General features: G+C 36.7%; 1 protein-coding gene across 2 annotated transcripts in view; it reads right to left on the bottom strand.

The window, feature by feature from the left end:
* The window catches only part of LOC111148645 (protein phosphatase 4 regulatory subunit 4), a 100556-nt gene that overhangs the window by 61014 nt on the left and 21859 nt on the right, over positions 1 to 17683 (bottom strand). For both annotated transcript variants that reach the window (XM_022505396.1, XM_022505397.1), the window contains exon 3: positions 3903 to 4005. In XM_022505396.1, the coding sequence (XP_022361104.1) occupies positions 3903 to 4005 (103 nt within the window). The remainder of the gene's footprint in view (positions 1 to 3902; positions 4006 to 17683) is intronic.

The following is a 17683-nucleotide window of genomic DNA, read 5'->3' as shown; positions in this document are numbered from 1 at the left end:
GGCTCCCTGCTCAGCAGAGAGCCTGCTTCTCCCTCTCCCACTCCCTGTTGCTCTGCCTACTTGTGCTCTCTATCTCTCTATCAAATACATAAATAAAATCTTTAAAAAAAAAAAGGTGTTCAATTAATATATTATTTTAAGGATGAAATGCAAATGTAATTACAACAACAATAAAAAATATCACCGGTGAAATTTTATAAGCGCTTCCTCATCACTGTGTCTGATGCTCTTTAAGGTGAAAATAAGCTAAAGGTGAGTTCTAAAAGCTGCTTATCCTCCTCTGGTGAATGTGCCAACTATCTCAGGAATGATTAGTTTCTTACACACAGAATATCGGTTGTTTGTATCTTTAAATTTTCTAAAAGTAAATCATCCACAGATTAGTAAGTATGCAAACTACTGTTCCCATGGATTTAATAAGCAACCAGCCAAGACACTCAGAACCAGCAGAACCATACAGATGCTCAACCCAGAAATCCAGAAGGTATCTCTCACCTCCCACAACCAATTCATAGAAAGTTGTGTTCATTTCGCCTCAGTAACTGTATCTCTAAGATAGCCACTACTCCCCTCTGTCCCAGCCAGCTGGCCTAATCCAAGCCATCCTCATATATCACAAGGACAAGTGCTGTATCTTCCTAATTCTCCCGCTCCAAGCCACTCGCCACACAATTATCAAAATGATCAGCATCGTAAAACGTAAAGGGAATAAGCCACCGCTCTGCTCAAAGGGTTTCCACTGTCCTAAGAAAGAACGCCTCCTGCGTGCTCTGTCACTGAGGATCTCTCTAACTTCTTTTCGAGTCACACCCTGCCCATGCCCACTGCATTCCAACCACAAGTGTCTTCCAGTTCCAACCTAGGGCTCTCTGCTACCTCGTCTGCCTGGACCATTCCTTCCTGACTCTTCAAATGGCTGCTTCCTCCTATGCCTTTGGTTTTCAGCTTGGAAAGAGGCTTTCTTTGATTTCCCAATGCACAGCAGATAAGCCTGTCCCTTTATGCTGTTCTTCAAGTCACTTAAGTGTTTTATGTCTGTTTCCCCCACTCTGAACAGGACGCTCTTTGAGGGCAAGTTCTGTTTTGTTCACCTCTATCTTCCAACTGCTTACAACAGTGCCTGGACTCAGTCAACATTCACAAATGAATGAGAATGCCATTATTACTAAATGCTCACTTTGGGATACGGGACTGCTCTTTTTCTTTTATAAAATCAACTAAGGACTCATGGTCATAGCAAAAGAGAATAAAGTGGCTAAGTGTGATTTTTGTCACAGTTTTATCACTTAAATGTAACCATTCACAGAAGCAAGGCAGAACTGAAGAAGGTGCTAACTATGAGTACCAGTAAATCTGAACAATATCTGAATATCGTGATTTAAAAATGATTTACACAGGGGCACCTGGGTGGCTCAGTCATTAAGCATCTGCCATCAGTTCAGGTCATGATCCCAGGGCCCTAGAATCCAGCCCTGCATAGGGCTCCCTGCTCAGCAGGAAGCCTGTTTCTCCCTCTCCCAACCCCGCCCGCCCCATGCTTGTATTCTCTCTCTTGCTCTCTGTCAAATAGATAAAATATTTTTTTAAAAAATGATTTGCATGAAATATAAGTTTTACAATTTGAAATGGAGTTGCTTAAATGTTTAGCTGCCCATAATATATATTAAACCTTCTATAAGTCATTATTATTACTCTCACAAAGTCTTTCAAATATACTTAATTCTTCACTATTTTTACACAAAGTCAGAATCACACAATTAAATATTCTCCTATGATTGTTCTTTAATTGTTTTCCATAGTCTTTAGGCCGCCCTGACATAGACTCTAATCTGGGATGTCTTCTACTCTTTTGGTATCTTTTTTAGGACAAAACAGGATAAATGAGAATCCTAAATAAATGGCTGTTTGTTGACTGAAGAAAGGAATGAAAACTGTCAGCATAAATAAAGGCTTTCTTAGTACATATTCATCAATATACATTTTCTTTATATTCATTTATTTAGTTAACCTTCTATATTATGGATTAACTTTAATTACCTTAAAAGCTGATTAAAATCTTATCTTCTATAACTCAGTTATATAGTTTCAGCAAATACATTTGATTCTTTGTATAAATATGCTATATATATGAATGTATAATATTCTTTACACATTCCCATGAAATCAAGATTTTTCAGGAGTTATACTTGACTTTATTATGAACTCATTAACAAAAGGATTTTTTCAAAATAATTTTGAAACCTCTAAAGGCCAACCTTCATCTTTTATTCTTGCTTTAAGAAACTATGGATGCTCAGTAGACTGTCCGTGAACCAGATTTAGCCTGCTCTGCAGACTGTATAGCAGGCTCGGTATTTTTAGCTTTAAATTGAATTCACTTACCTACAATAATTTCTTAGTCAAGGGGGCCTAGCCACTTGTTCCCTTCTACTATCATTTAACTGGCACTTCCAGTAGTCATGCCAAGAAGCTTAGGTCAGCTGCTATCATTGAAATTGAATGTGAAATTAAACCTGGATGGGGGACACTTAATGCCATTGAAAATACAGCATGATTCTGGGAAAAATAGCTATGAAAAACTGATTCACTTTTGAATCACATGCAAAGCCAAAAGAAACATTTTCTCAATTTACTATCGTAACCAGTAAAAAGAAATTCATAATGCCTGCATAGAAATGTGGGCATCTTGTAGAAATAACATGCTATATCCCTAAATCATAGCGACCAGAACCATGATGCGTATGGCTAAAAATGAAACTCAAGAACATGATCCCAGTATTTTAATTACAGTATTTTAAACACATAAATTAATAAAAAATTATGAACTTATAACCAATCAGAAAGCCAACGCAAAATATACAAAATTCACTATCAGCAAACATAGTCCGCATTAGTCTATAACCTCCCTGACCCTAAATAGTGGGTAAGTTCCCTGAGGACAGGTAGGCTGTTATCCATGTTGCTCATTCAGGTACAAATAAGAAAAATACTTTGTACACAGCCACAGATAAATAACAAAAAGTATTATTATGTATTACACAAATATGTAATATTATATATTAATAATCAATAAATATTAAATATCAGCGAAAAGAATGTTCGAAAAAAATCAAAGATTTTTGTTTAAATCAGGCAAACTAATTTGGAGGGAATTTAGGAAGCAATAAATGAATACAAAACTAAAACTGTGATGGCCGCAATTCAATCTTTATTTGGTGATTCTTTAGAAGTCACCGGAGAGTGGTTATTAGGAATATTAGTTAAATTTCATTATCCATGTTGTAGAACTGCTATTAATATAAATTTAAGTCAACAGAATACCAAAAAAGATAGCTATGATTTCATAAGACTAATGAAGTTTTGGTTTGTTTTTGGTTTTGTTTTTTGGTTTTTTGTTTTTGAGCTACTGAAAAGCTAACTTTATTAAATAAAACATCTTGGGGCACCTGGGTGGTGCAGTCAATGAAGTGTCCAATTTGTGATTTAGGATCAGGTCGTGACCTCGGTCATCTGATCAAGCCCCGCATCTGGCTCCACACCTGGCAAGGAGTCTGCTTGAGACTCTCTCCCTCTCCCTCTGCCCCTCCTCCCTCTTCCCACCCCCATGGCTACATGCACTCTCTCTCTAAAATAAATAAATCTTTTTAAAAAATAAATAGAATAAATAAAATGTCTCTACCGAGAAAATGACTAAATACAACTTAAGATCTGGATTTTCCCATTTTCATTAGCTACTTTTCCTAAATATTTTCAATATAATTCAAAATGTGTACCATAATACTTCCTCCATGCCACAATCAGAACAAAAGATCAGCCATTCAAAACTCTGAAATCTCCTCTTAATAATGACAATGTGTGACTGGAAAAATGGTAAATTCAAACCTTTTTTTGCACCAACTTACTCTAACTTTCGGCAAGACTCTCCGAAGTGTCTCAGCAGGATTCTGTCGCATCAGAAATGGAAGATTTGCGATCACACTTGTTCCTTGAATATCTTGGCCAGCACTTACAAAGAAAACACAAATTCAAAATTTGTAATTACAAGCCAAACGCCTAGCTTACAACTATAAAAAGCAGGGATTAATCTGCTTTTAATGATACATGCTGAGACATCTGACAAAGTTTTAAACTTTAAACACACATTTAGATATAAAAATAAAACCAGACCTGAAACTTCATTAAGTAAATCTTATAACAAATGCATGAAGATATTAATTATGCTAATGCTAAAACAGGACTCTACATATGTGTCTTAAGTCTAAAATTCTCGAGGCAATTTTCAAATACTTCCTTTAAAACACTACCTTATTTTTTCCTGTGATCTGCCAGTTTGCTGTATTTTATTTTAAAAAAGTATGGATGTTGTAAAAGTTCACTATGATAAAATATTAATAACCATTAACAACAGCAGGGACAGCAACAAAATCGACTACCACAGAGTCGCACAACTTTCTTCTGGTCCAGTGAAACCACTGTTGGACTAGCTGGACTCTAAATGTTGCCAGAAACTTCTTAAAGATTATTCATTATCCCCAAAGTTCAGTGAGGTATATTTACATGGTACCTTTGGATATAACATTATTTCATTAGGTCAGTAAGACTTTCCCAAAATAATCTCGGTGATACGGTAGGGGCCTAACTACCCGGAAAAGGTGTTCAAATTCTTCTGAAAAACTATTTCCACACAGAAAAGTCTTCGAAAACATTAGCTAAGCGACCTATGCACATACTTGAAACATACATTAGAAAGATACTAATCAATGTGGCACCACTTGAGATGGAAATGCTACTTTTTCTTGACTGACTGCAATACCAATTTAAATGTTAATTCCGACACCATGATACTGATTTTAATTAAAATTATTTTTATTTACCACCTCAAATATAACTTTTGTGATTATCTGTACATAAGACCTTAACATGTTTTCTTAAAGAATTTCATAAGGTATTACATTTTTGGCTTCAGAGTTTAATAACGTCTGTTAATAAGAAGCATATCCTAAGAAAATGCCATATGATTTCACTTATATGAGATAAACAAAAGAGAAGGGGAAAAAAGAGAGAAAGAGGGAAGGAAACCATAAGAGACTCTTAGCCATAGTGAACAAATTGAGGGCTGATGGAGGATGGGTATCAAGGAGGGTACTTGTTATGATGAGCATTGGAAGTTATATGTAAGTAATGAATTACTAAATTCTACTCCTGAAACCAATATTACACTGTATGTTAACTAATTAGAATTTAAATAAAATTTGGGGGGAAAAACAAAACAAAACAAAACAAAAAAAAGAAGCATATCCTGATGCTAAATGGAGCTCCCCCATTGTGAAGAAAGGCTTTTCCCTCTGTTGCAACATGGCAATGAAATACAGGTCAGTACAATCTTTTCACATCCTTGACACTCTCAAAGTGAATACTTGTAAAGACAAACCCAAAAAGGAAATGAGAAAAGAGTAAAAGAGGAGACCCATGCCACGATGGGAAGAAGATCAAAAAGGGGAAATTAAAGTTGCATATACTACAGGTGACCCTTGAACAACATGGGGTTAGGGGGTGCTGTCCCCCCATGTAGTCAAAAATCTGCATGTAACTTTCAACTCCCCCAACACGTAACTACTGCTGATGGGAAGCCTAACTGATAACATAGTAGATTAATAAATATTTTGTATACATATCATATACTATAATCTTACAAATAGAGAAAATAAAATGTTACGAATAAATCCGTAAGATAAAAATACATGTATGCACTGCATTTACTGAAAAAAAAAATGCATATAAGCCAACTTGTTGTGCATATAAGCCATCAAACCCACGTTGTTCAAAGATCAACTACCCTTCTAACAGGTCACATGGCAGCCCCTCCATAAGATATGTCTGCATCCTAATCCCAGAACCTGGGAATGTTACATTAATTTGACAAAGGATCTCAAAACCAAGAGATCATCCTGGATAATCCAAGTAGGCTATAAACCCAAGAACAAGTTTCCTTAAAAAAGACACTTAGAGAAGGTGGCAGACCAAACAGAAGAAGGGAATCTGATTGCAGAGCAGAGATGGGAACGCAGCCGCCAACAGTCAGGGAATGGCAACCCCCACCAGAAACCGGAAGAGACAAAGAACAGATTCCCCCTTAGAGACCCACTGACACCTTCATTTCCACTTGGTGATACTGATTTCAGACTTCTGGCCTCCAGAACAGTGAGAGAATAAATTTCTGTCGTTTTAGGCTATCCAGGTAGTGGTGATTTCCCACGGCAGCCAGAGGAAACATGCCACCAAAGAACTGGGATAGAAAAGAAATATCTGAGAAAGTAATGCTTCGTAAGACAATTCCTGCCCAGAGCAGAGGTTCAGTGTCTCTTGAAAGGATGGATGAAAGGATGACTCATTAGATGAACTAATACCAGGAATATTTAATATTGAACAGAACATTGGTGGGTTTTATCCACTAATTTTGCAATTAGGCAAAAAACAATATGCTATTAGAAATCTAATAGATGTGGGGGCGCCTGGGTGGCTCAGTGGGTTAAGCCGCTGCCTTCGGCTCAGGTCATGATCTCAGGGTCCTGGGATCGAGTCCCACATCGGGCTCTCTGCTCAGCAGGGAGCCTGCTTCCCTCCCTCTTTCTGCCTGCCTCTCTACTTGTGATCTCTCTCTGTCAAATAAATAAATAAAATCTTAAAAAAAAAAAAAAAGAAATCTAATAGATGTGAATACTAAACATTGCATTGAGGAAACATAAAAACAAACAGAAAACAAAAACTAAATGGCAGATTAGCCCAAAATATCAATAATTACATAAGATGTAGTAGTCTAAACTCATCAATTAAAGGACAGGAATTGGCAGAGTGGACTTAAAAACATGACTCAACTAAATGCAGCCTACAAGAAACTAATCTCCAGTAGAATAATAGCAGCACGTTGAAAATAAAGGGCAGAAATACAAAGCAGAAGAAAGCAGGAGTATCTAGATTAGTACCAGATAAAGTAAACTTCAGAGGAAAGAAAATCACCAGAAACATTAACACTGTGTCATGATAACAGAGGCCATCCACCAGGAAGACATAGCAATCCTAAACATGTGTATGCCAAATATGGGAAACAAAAGTCTACATAACTGAAGAGAGAAATAAACACATTACACAGGTAGATGGACATTTCCACAACCCTCTTTCAACAACCATGGGACAAGGAGACAGAAAATTATCAAGGACATAGGAGAACTCAACAACAGCATCAGCCAACAAGACCTAACTGATACTTATAGGACACTCTGTCCAACAACAGATTACACATTCAAGTGCCCAAAGGATGTATGTCTAAAAAGACCACATCCTGAGCCATAACACAATCCTCAACAAATATTTAAAACTTGAAATTAGAGGCCCTTGAATGGCTCAGCTGTTTAAGCATCTGCCTTCAGCTCTGGTCATGATCTCAGGGTCCTGGGATCCATCCCGGTGGCGTGGCGGGCTCAGTGGGGAGTCTGCTTCTCCCTCTCCCTTTGTTTCTTCCCCTGCTATGCTCTCTCTGTCTCTCTCTCTCTCTCTCTCTCTCTCAAATAAAATCTTAAAAAAAATTGAAATTATACATCATTTTCTCTGACTACAACAGAATCAAACTAGAAATCAATAATAGATAACTTAAAAATCTAAAACTCTTGGAAACTACTACACTTCTACATGACGCATGGGTCAAAGAAAGAGTCCAGGAAAATAAAAAAATACATCGCAGAATGAAAATGAAAGTACCACATATTAAAATGTGTGGGACACAGTGAATGCAGTGCAGAGAGGGAAATTTATAATACTACATGTACACATTAGAAAAGAGGAAAAATCTAAAATAATAATCTAACTTCCAGCCATGAGAACCTAGAAGAACAAAGGAATCACAATACAAACAGAAGGAAATAGTAAATGGAAGAAAGTAGAACATAAATACAGAAAATGATACAGAAAATAAATAAAGACCTCATTCTTTTAAATGATCAATAAAATCGGGGCACCCAGGTGGCTAATTCAGTTAAGTAAGCATCAGACTCTTGATTTCAGCTCAGGTCATGAGATCAGGGTCATGAGATCCAGCCCTGCATCAGGCTCCATGCTGAGCTTAAGATTCTCTCTTTCCCTTTGCCCCTTCCTCCTATTCATTCCCTCTCTCTCCCAAGGGGATAAACGGGGGAATAAAGGGTCAATAAAATGGACTACATTCTAGTAAGACTGGCAAATTAAAAATGAGAGAAAACACAAATTATCACTCTCAGGATTGAAACAGCATATCACTACAAACCCTACAGACACCAAAAGGATAATAAGAGAGTGCTACAAATAATTTGACATACATAAATTTGAGAACTTAGACCAAATGGACCAGTTCCTCAGGAAAAAAAAAAAAAAAAAAAAAAACACACACACAAACCATCATAACTAACCCAATTCAAAATAGGTCATTTGAATAGTCCTATAACCATTAAGGACATTGAATTTTTGTCAAACTCCTTAAAGAAATCTCCAAGTCCAGATATTTTCACTGGCGAATTCTACTAAACATTTAAGGAACAACTAACACCATTCTACACAATCTCTTTCAGAAAACAGAAGAAGGGGGAACATTTCCTAAATTACTTTATGAAGCTAATATTATAGAAATACCAAAACCAGGCAAAGACCAAAAAGAAAAATTACAGAACAATATCCTTCATAAATACAGATGCAAAAAAATTTTTTTCAGATGCAAAAAATCTTAACAAAATCTAGCAAATAAAATAGTGATATGTAAAATGAAAAGTTATACACCATGATCAAATGGAGTTTACTCCAGGGATGTGAGGCTAGTTCATTATTCAGAATCAGTGCAATCCATCATATTAACAGGTTAAAGAAGAAAAATATCCATGACCATATCAAGCAGTGTATAAAAAACATTTGCCCAAATTCAACACGAGAACACTGAAATTACAAACACAATGCCACTTGAAAAATGAAATACAAAAGTAGAGGTTTAACACAATTCATATAAAAAACCTAAAGATTTTGGGAGACACAGACATTTTTCTAAAACTTATATGGAATGGCGAAGGAACTAGAATTCTTGAAAAGACAAAAATTATACAAATGGGGAGCAGATTAGTGGTTTCCAGGGTTTGTTAAAGATGGGTGTGGGAAGGGAAATGAATGTGATTAGGCAGTGATAAAAATCCTACCTATCTTGATCACATCAATATCAATATCCTGGTTGTGCATGTACTACAGTTTTTCAAGATGATACTATAGGGGGAAACTAGGTAAGGGGTGTACACTGGTATCTCTGTATTATTTCTTACTACTGTATATGAATCTATATTATCTCAAAATAAAAAGTTTAATTTTTTAAAAAATCAATATGACAGAATTCTTTAAAAACACATATGAGCATCTCAATAGATACAGAAATCTGACCAATCTAGCACTGACTCATGATTTAAAACTATCAGCAAACCAAAAATTCCTAGGTAACCAATGCTCTTTAGATAAAGGGCATCTATGAAAATTGTACAGCTTTCTTCATATTTAATGGTAAAAAAATGAATGCTTTCTCTCTAATCAGGAATAAGACAAAGATGTTCACTATTACCATTTCTATTCAACACAGTGTTGGAGGCTTGGTTTGTGCCAGGGAAATAAGCAATAAAAAGAAATTAAAGGCTTATGGATTGCAAAGGAAAGAGTCAAATTGGCTTTAGTCACAGACGACATTATTGTCTACAGCAAAAACAAAATTTATATGGAAATGCAAAAGATCTAGAATAGCCAAAACAAATCTGAATACAAATAAGGTTATAGTAGGGCAAATATTATCTTATTTCACAACTTACTAAAAGCTAAAATAATAAAGTTAATAAAAATAAATAATAAAGCTAATAAAAAAGTGTGGCACCAGCATAAAGACAGTCCTATAGATCAATGAAAAAGAATCAAGTGTCCAGGAAATAGACTCAAACATAAATACATGATTGATTTTTGACAAAGGTGACAAGATAATTCAATGAGGAAGTGATCATCTTTCCAACAAATGGCGCTGGAACAAATGGATGGCCACATGCAAAACATAATGAATCTTTCCCCAACCTGAAGCAATACACAAAAAATTAACTCAGTGTAGATTACAGGTTTGAATGTAAGAGAGCCAATACTATAAAACTTTCAGAGCAAAACTTAGTAGACAATCTTAGTGACCTTGGGTTTGACAAATATTTCTTAAATGGGACACAAAAGATGTAAATTATGAAAGAAAAAATATAACAAAAAGAACTTCATCAAAATTAAAAACATTTGCTGGTATTAAGAAGGGCACTTGTGATGAGTACTGGGTGCTATATATAAATGATGAATCACTAAATTCTGCTCCTGCAACCAATATTACACTGCATGTAACGAGAGAAAATAAAATTTTTTTTATTTTTAAAAAAATTTTTAAAAATTGAAAACATTTGCTTTCCAAAGACACTGATTACTACAAAAACAAAAAGGCAAGCCACAGCCTGGCATAAAATATTTGCAAGATATATATTCAACAAATAACTCATATCTAGAATACATAAAGCCCTCAAACTAAATAAGAAGAACATCCAATAAAAAAAAGTGGACAAAAGATTTCAAAACTTCACCAAAGAAAATATACAAATGGCAAACAAGCACAAGAAAAGGATGCTCAACAAAATTAATCATTAGGTAAATTCAAGTTGTAACTATAATAAGATACCACTACACATCCACTAGAATGACTAAATTTATAAAGATCGAACATACCAAATGTTGGCAATCATATACTACTAGTGGCATCACATACTACTGGTAGAAATGGAAACTGGTACAATACTTTGAAAAAGATTGACAATCCCTTAAAAATTTACACCTACCAAACAACCTAGACATTCCACTCTTATTTACTCAAAAGAAACGAAAGCATATGTTCACAGAAACGCGTGAACACAAATACTTATCACAGCTTTGTTTGTAATAGACAAAAACTGAAACAACCCAAATGTTCACTAATAAGGGGGTAGATGACCAAATTCTGATATATTTATACAGTGGAATACTTTTAGCAATAAAAAGGAATGAGCTATTGATACACACAACAACATGGGTGAATTTCAAAGTAATTATGCTGAATGAAAGAAGCCACAGTACTGTAGGATTCCACTCATCTAAAATTACAGGGAATGCACATTAAACTATGGTGACAGAAAGCAGATCAGCTGTTGCCTGGAGAATGAGAAAAAAATGAATTGAGGATTACAAAGGGGCATGAGAAAAGCTTCAGTGGTAATTGATAGGTTTATTATCTTGATCATGGTGAGGATTTCATGGCCATATACATATGCCAAAACTCATGAGACTACATTTTAAATATGTGCAGCTTCTTTGTGTGCCAATAATACCTCAATAAATATGAACAAAATAAAGGCGGCAACAGTAGACACATGGCTTTTGAATTTTCCTGAATTCCCCACAAAAACAGAGCAACAAGGAGAGTAAAATTAAAAACTCAAACACAACAATGACGACATAACCAAGTGATAAGATTTCCCACATGAAATCGTTGAACACTACATCAAAAATTTATGAGGCACTATACATTGGCTAATTGAACATAATTTAAAAAGATTTCCCACATAAACCCAAGATCTTGCATGTATGGACAGCAGTTAAAACTATAAATGATTTTGTGCACTCCAATAATTGATAAGTTCAATGTGTCTACAATAATATCTGAAGGAGCTAAACCAGTCTTATCCCTATGAACTCTCAAAACATCTAGAACAAAGGGCCACTCTGAAGAAAAATTCTAGGAAATAGTATCTGAACGGAATGGATAGAAACAAAATACCACAAAGGGAAGACAAGGTCCAAAGAAATGTAGAGAAATAGAGCCCAGAAACTTCAGAAAGTAAAGCATCTTATTTTAAAATTAGGTATAAAAGGTAAAAAAAAATAATAATAAAAAAAATAAGAAGGAGCTCTAGAATCATGAAATTAGAAAAGCTACCCTGAACTACACTGCCTTCTAGGGTTTATGAAACTAGTTTCACATAAAAAGGAGAAACATAGACGGATCATGATATAATTCCATATACAGCTACCAAAAGAAAAAGAGCATAAAGAATGGACTAACATGACTAACATCCCTAAAGACAATGAAAGACAGACATGCCCATAAAACAGCAAACTATAACTATTATTTCCCCCACAGCTTCTGAGGGAGCTGTCCAAAAGAAAGAAAGAAAGAGAGAGAGAGAGAGTAAGAGAAGGAAGGAAGGAAGGAAGGAGGGTGAGGGAGGGAGGAAGGAAGGAAGGAAGGAAGGGAGAGTATAAGATATTGAAAAAAACACATCATAATTATGAAAACTTAGAAATAAGGTGATAGAATATGAAGAAAATATTTCAAAAAACACTAAACTTGAAAGAACACAAGGGTGAGTGAATATAATAAATAATGCCTTAAGAAAAAAAAGGTGAAAAGAAAGAAATTTCTTAAATATAAAAAGATTTGAGAAAGTGATATAAAAGATAGGCAAAAAAAGACCAGCCCCTACTTTTTTTTTATTTTATTTTTTCAGAGTTCTAAGATTCATTGTTTATGCACCACACCCAGTGCTCCATGCAATACGTGCCCTCCTTAATACCCACCACGAGGCCCTCTCAATCCCCCACCCCTCCAAAACCCTCAGTTTGTTTCTCAGAGTCCACAGCCTTTCATGGTTTGTATCCCCCTCCGATTTCCCCAAAACCCTCAGTTTGTTTCTCAGAGTCCACAGCTTTTCATGGTTTGTATCCCCTCCGATTTCCCCCAACTCACTTCTCCTCTCCTTCACCCAATGTCCTCTGTGTTATTCCTTATGCTCCACAAGTAAGAGAAACCATATAATTGACTCTCTCGGCTTGACTTATTTCACTCAGCATAATCTCCTCCAGTCCCATCCATGTTGATACAAAAGTTGGGTATTCATCCTTTCTGATGGAGGCATAATACTCCATTGTATATATGGACCACATCTTCCTTATCCATTCATCTGTTGAAGGGCATCTCGGCTCTTTCCACAGTTTGGCGACTGTAGCCATTGCTGCTATGAACACTGAGGTACAGATGGCCCTTCTGTTCACTACGTCTGTATCTTTGGGGTAAATACCCAGTAGTGCAATTACAGGGTCATAGGGTAGCTCTATTTCTAATTTCTTAAGGAATCTCCACACTGTTTTCCAAAGTGGCTGCACCAACTTGCATTCCCACCAACAGTGTAGCAGGGTTCCCCTTTCTCCACATCCTCTCCAATACTTGTTGTTTACTGTCTTGTTGATTTTGGCCATTCTAACTGGTTTAAGTTGGTATCTCAATGTGGTTTTGATTTGAATCTCCCTGATGGCTAATGATGATGAACATTTTTTCATGTGTCTGTTAGTCATTTGTATGTCTTCTTTGGAGAAGGGTCTGTTCATGTCTTCTGACCAGTGGAACAGACTAGAGAGCCCAGATATGGACCCGCAACTCTATGGTCAAATAATCTTCCACAAAGCAGGAAAAAAAATCAATTCAATAAATGGTGCTGGGAAAATTGGATAGCTATATAAAGAAGAATGAAACTTGACCATTCTCTTACACCTTACACAAAGATAAACTTGAAATGGATAAAAGACCTCAATGTGAGGCAGGAATCCATCAAAATCCTAGAGGACAACACAGGCAGTAACCTCTTCAACATCGGCTACAGCAACTTCTTTCAAGACATGTCTCCAAAGGCAAAGAAAACAAAAGCAAAAATGAACTTTTGGGACTTCATCAAGATCAGAAGCTTCTGCACAGCAAAGGAAACAGTCAACAAAACAAAGAGGCAACACAGAGAATGGGAGAAGGTTTTTGCAAACGACACCACAGAAAAGGGGCTAATATCCAGGATCTATAAAGAACTCCTCAAACTCAACTCACACAAAAAAGATAATCACGTCAAAAAATGGGCAGAAGACATGAATAGAAACTTCTCCAAAGGAGACAAACAAATGGCTAAGAGATACATGAAAAAATGTTCAGCTCCTACTTTTAATAGGAGTCCTCAAAGAAAAGAAATCCAAAACAAGGGAAGTGTTTAAAGAAGAAAAAGTTATAAAATGAAAACTTCCTTTAAATTAAAAAAAGGGGGAGGCGTGCTTGGGTGGCTCTATTGGTTTAAGCGACTCCTTCTGCTCAGGTCATGATCCTAGAATCCCAGGATCAAATCTCGCATCGGGCTCCCTGGTTGGCAGGGAGTCTGCTTCTCCCTCTGACCCTCTCCCTTCTCATGCTCTCTCTCTCTCTCTCTCTCTCTCTCTCTCTCAAATAAATAAATAAAATCTTAAAAAATATATAAAATAAATTTAAAAGAAAAAGATTTAAAAGAGCACACCATATACCTGAGAAAAGCGATCTAGCATAACCAACGCTGAGATATACTAGACTTTAGAGAAGAAGACATTCCTTTGGCAAAATCAGCCAATTACTGAGAAACAAAATCAGAATGCCATTAGACTTTGACAGCAGTAAGATATTAGAAAACTAAGTAATAGTGTATAGGTAATACTGCTTACCATAAACAGGACATGAAGAAACATACAAAGAAAGTGAACTTAAATTGTAATTACCATAATCTCTATCAAATATAAAATCTAAATTTAATTTCTATAGTTAATTTATGTCCAGCCCTTCTCCCTCTCGGGTAGAAAAATATATATATCATGTATATATTGAGCGTTATTGCTTAAAAGGAAAAGCGGCCGGGTTAGCTAATGGTTCTCAGTAGGGAGTGATCCCTGAACCACCCAGCACCGGTACACATATGACAAAGTCTGAAGACATTTTTGGTCATCACAACTTCACAGATGCTACCATAATCCAGTAGGGAGGATCCAGGGATGCTGCTAAACCTTCCACAATGCACAGGACCGCTATCCACAGCTAAGAATATCAACAATTCAACAAAAAATGTCTAAGAACGTTTTGGTTGGTTTACACAAAGTAGCTCTTAGCTGAACCCATATGTGATCACCAACATTAGATAATTGTTGGCCTACGATAATGGCAATTTCATATTTTCAACTTACACACTGAGCTTAGCAGAAGTATATTAAGTCAAAGACTTCAAGGAAGAGTACTGACCTTTACAGATTGGTAACCACAAATACGCTAAAGCAATGGTTCTCAAACTCTACCATATACCAGAATCACCCAGAAGCACCTGTTAAAACTAGTCCTTACTCTGAGAGATTCAGGTTCAGAAGATCTTGGTGAGGCCTGAAAATCTGATTTCTAACAAGTTCCCAGGTGACCCTAATGCCGTGGGTCAGGGGACGATACCATGAGAGCTACCACAACAGAGAAAGAATTAAAAAAAAAAAATAGACTGCAAAGTTCTTTACATTTTTAGGACTAATGAGTGAATGAGCCAAGTGCACAGTAGCGGTTTGCCCAAATGAAGCAGAAGGTCCATCTGATGATGAATGCATTTGATCGCTACCGCTGTCAGTCCTGGCAACAGGGCTCCCCACCACAATAACAATGTTCAAAGCGATGCGGCAAAGAACAGTTAGCAGAGGTGGAAAAACACGTCATCTGCTCAAACACGCATTAAAGAAAAGCAGGAGAAGGAGCATGGGAAGGGGCCGTGCATCAGACAAAAGAGACACTGACAAGAGTAGATGTGGCCAGATGTTCAAGTGAGTTACTGAATCTGCGTGCCTGGAAACTTCCTGGGTGCCGTGGCCCTCCTGCTATCTCCTGTTTGGTAAATAAACCAAATATGCATAGATCTCCATGAGCATCACTGATTGAAATGAACCCAAAACAACCTGCATAGGCTGAAATCGATAGTATAAAACTTACTTTGTTGCTATTTGATATAATAAATGTAATTTTTTTTCCAAAGATTTTTTATTTATCTATTTGACAGAGAGAGATCACAAGTAGGCAGAAAAGCAGGCAGAGAGAGGAGGAAGCAGGCTCCCTGCCGAGCAGAGAGCCCGATGCGGAATTCGATCCCAGGGTCCTGAGATCATGACCCGAGCCAAAGGCAGCAGCCTAACCCACTGAGCCACCCAGGCGCCCAATAAACGTAATTTTAAAATAAGTGTTGACTCAAAGTTATACTTTTTTTTTTTTAATCAAGTAAGCTTCCTAGACTTCAAACCTACAACTTTCAACTGAAAGGCACACGGAACCATCATCCTGGCTACAAAATGCACTGTTCCTTTTTGCTCCAGTTGTGCTATTTCTTGGGACGTGCTCCCTTTCTAGGATACTCGCTGAGAAAGAAAAAGGACGCAAGCCCACGCAGCAAACCCTTACTCTAAAACTAAAAAGAACTAGGTTAATCATCTAATATGTACACTAGTGGCTAAAAGGAAAGAGGAAGGAAAAAAAAGACTAGGTAAAGAAGTGGATTTAGGACAGCGACCTTCTAAATTCTAAATTAATGTCACTAATTATTTTATTTCCATTGGGAGACGTCCCTATTTTAAAGAGCTATTTATAGTAATATCATCAACCAATGAAAAAACAAGTCAGTCCACTCAAGCATTTTCACTGTAATAAAGTTTCAGTCTTCCTTGTCACCCGAGCTCCTGCCGTTGTCATGCGTCACCTCAGCATTCAGGTAAACAGTGAACAACAAGCTCTTGACCCCTCTAATCCAGTGCTGCTTTGCCCAAATTTTACATTCCCCAATGCCTAGCACAATACTTTACATGCAAGAAAGGCTCCATAACTCTTTGTTGATTTAAACTGAATTTGTCTCCACATCAGCAACCACTGTCACCATTGAATCTTACCCTCACCTGGAAATGCTCATCTCTAGAATCTCAAACTCTGGGATCTCACTTGCTGGCCGTAAACTCTTTGTCTTTCTATTTCTCTGTCACTAAATCCATTTTTTTAAACTTTCATCCCATTTCTATCCTATCAATTCCTTCTTATTCTCTAGTTTCTAATATTCCATCTTGTGCCTCTTTCTCTCCCAGCAGCCTGAATGTGCCAGGCTCTATCTCCAACCACATTCACACTAATCCACTCCTTCTTCAATTCTCCTTCTCCTTGACAGCAGCAACAACAAAAATACTATCTAATACACTGCATGCCAGGCATTATGCTAAACGAGCACTTTACTTATATCATTTAATTCTCGTAACATTATGAAGTAGAGTAGATACTTTTATTAGCTCCATTTTATAGATGAGGTTAACTAGGGCTTAGAAAGATTACTGCCCAGAGTTACCCAGACTTACAACTCCACCAATCACGCACAAAACTGCCTCCTCTCTTCCAACCTAGGTGCCCAGGCAATACCAAACCCATCCAGTTGTGCTTTCTATCCCACTCCTGCTCCTACACTATGGAGAATTATGAGAGAAAACTGTACAACGATGCTGTGTAATGCTTTTAAAAACGTGATTTCAAAAAGAGCTGGTCCTCAGCGAGGCTGGGGGGAAACAAAATAATGATCAATTAGTGGTAAATCAAGAAAAGAACCAGGAATTCTTAGTACATCATATAGCCAAAGCAATTTCAGAGACGTTATCTTAGGTCTCCAAAAATGAGGCTCCCTGTGCTAGTTTATGAAACCCATGCCCTTCCCACAAAGAAGAGAGAGCCTTATGTTAGAACAGATCTGGA

This window comes from Enhydra lutris, unplaced genomic scaffold (genome assembly GCF_002288905.1).
Source record: "Enhydra lutris kenyoni isolate GAN:26980312 unplaced genomic scaffold, ASM228890v2 scaffoldscaffold20, whole genome shotgun sequence".
Lineage (NCBI taxonomy): Eukaryota > Metazoa > Chordata > Mammalia > Carnivora > Mustelidae > Enhydra > Enhydra lutris.
Note: the sequence above shows the minus strand (reverse complement) of the source record. Positions and strands in the feature narration are given on the sequence as shown.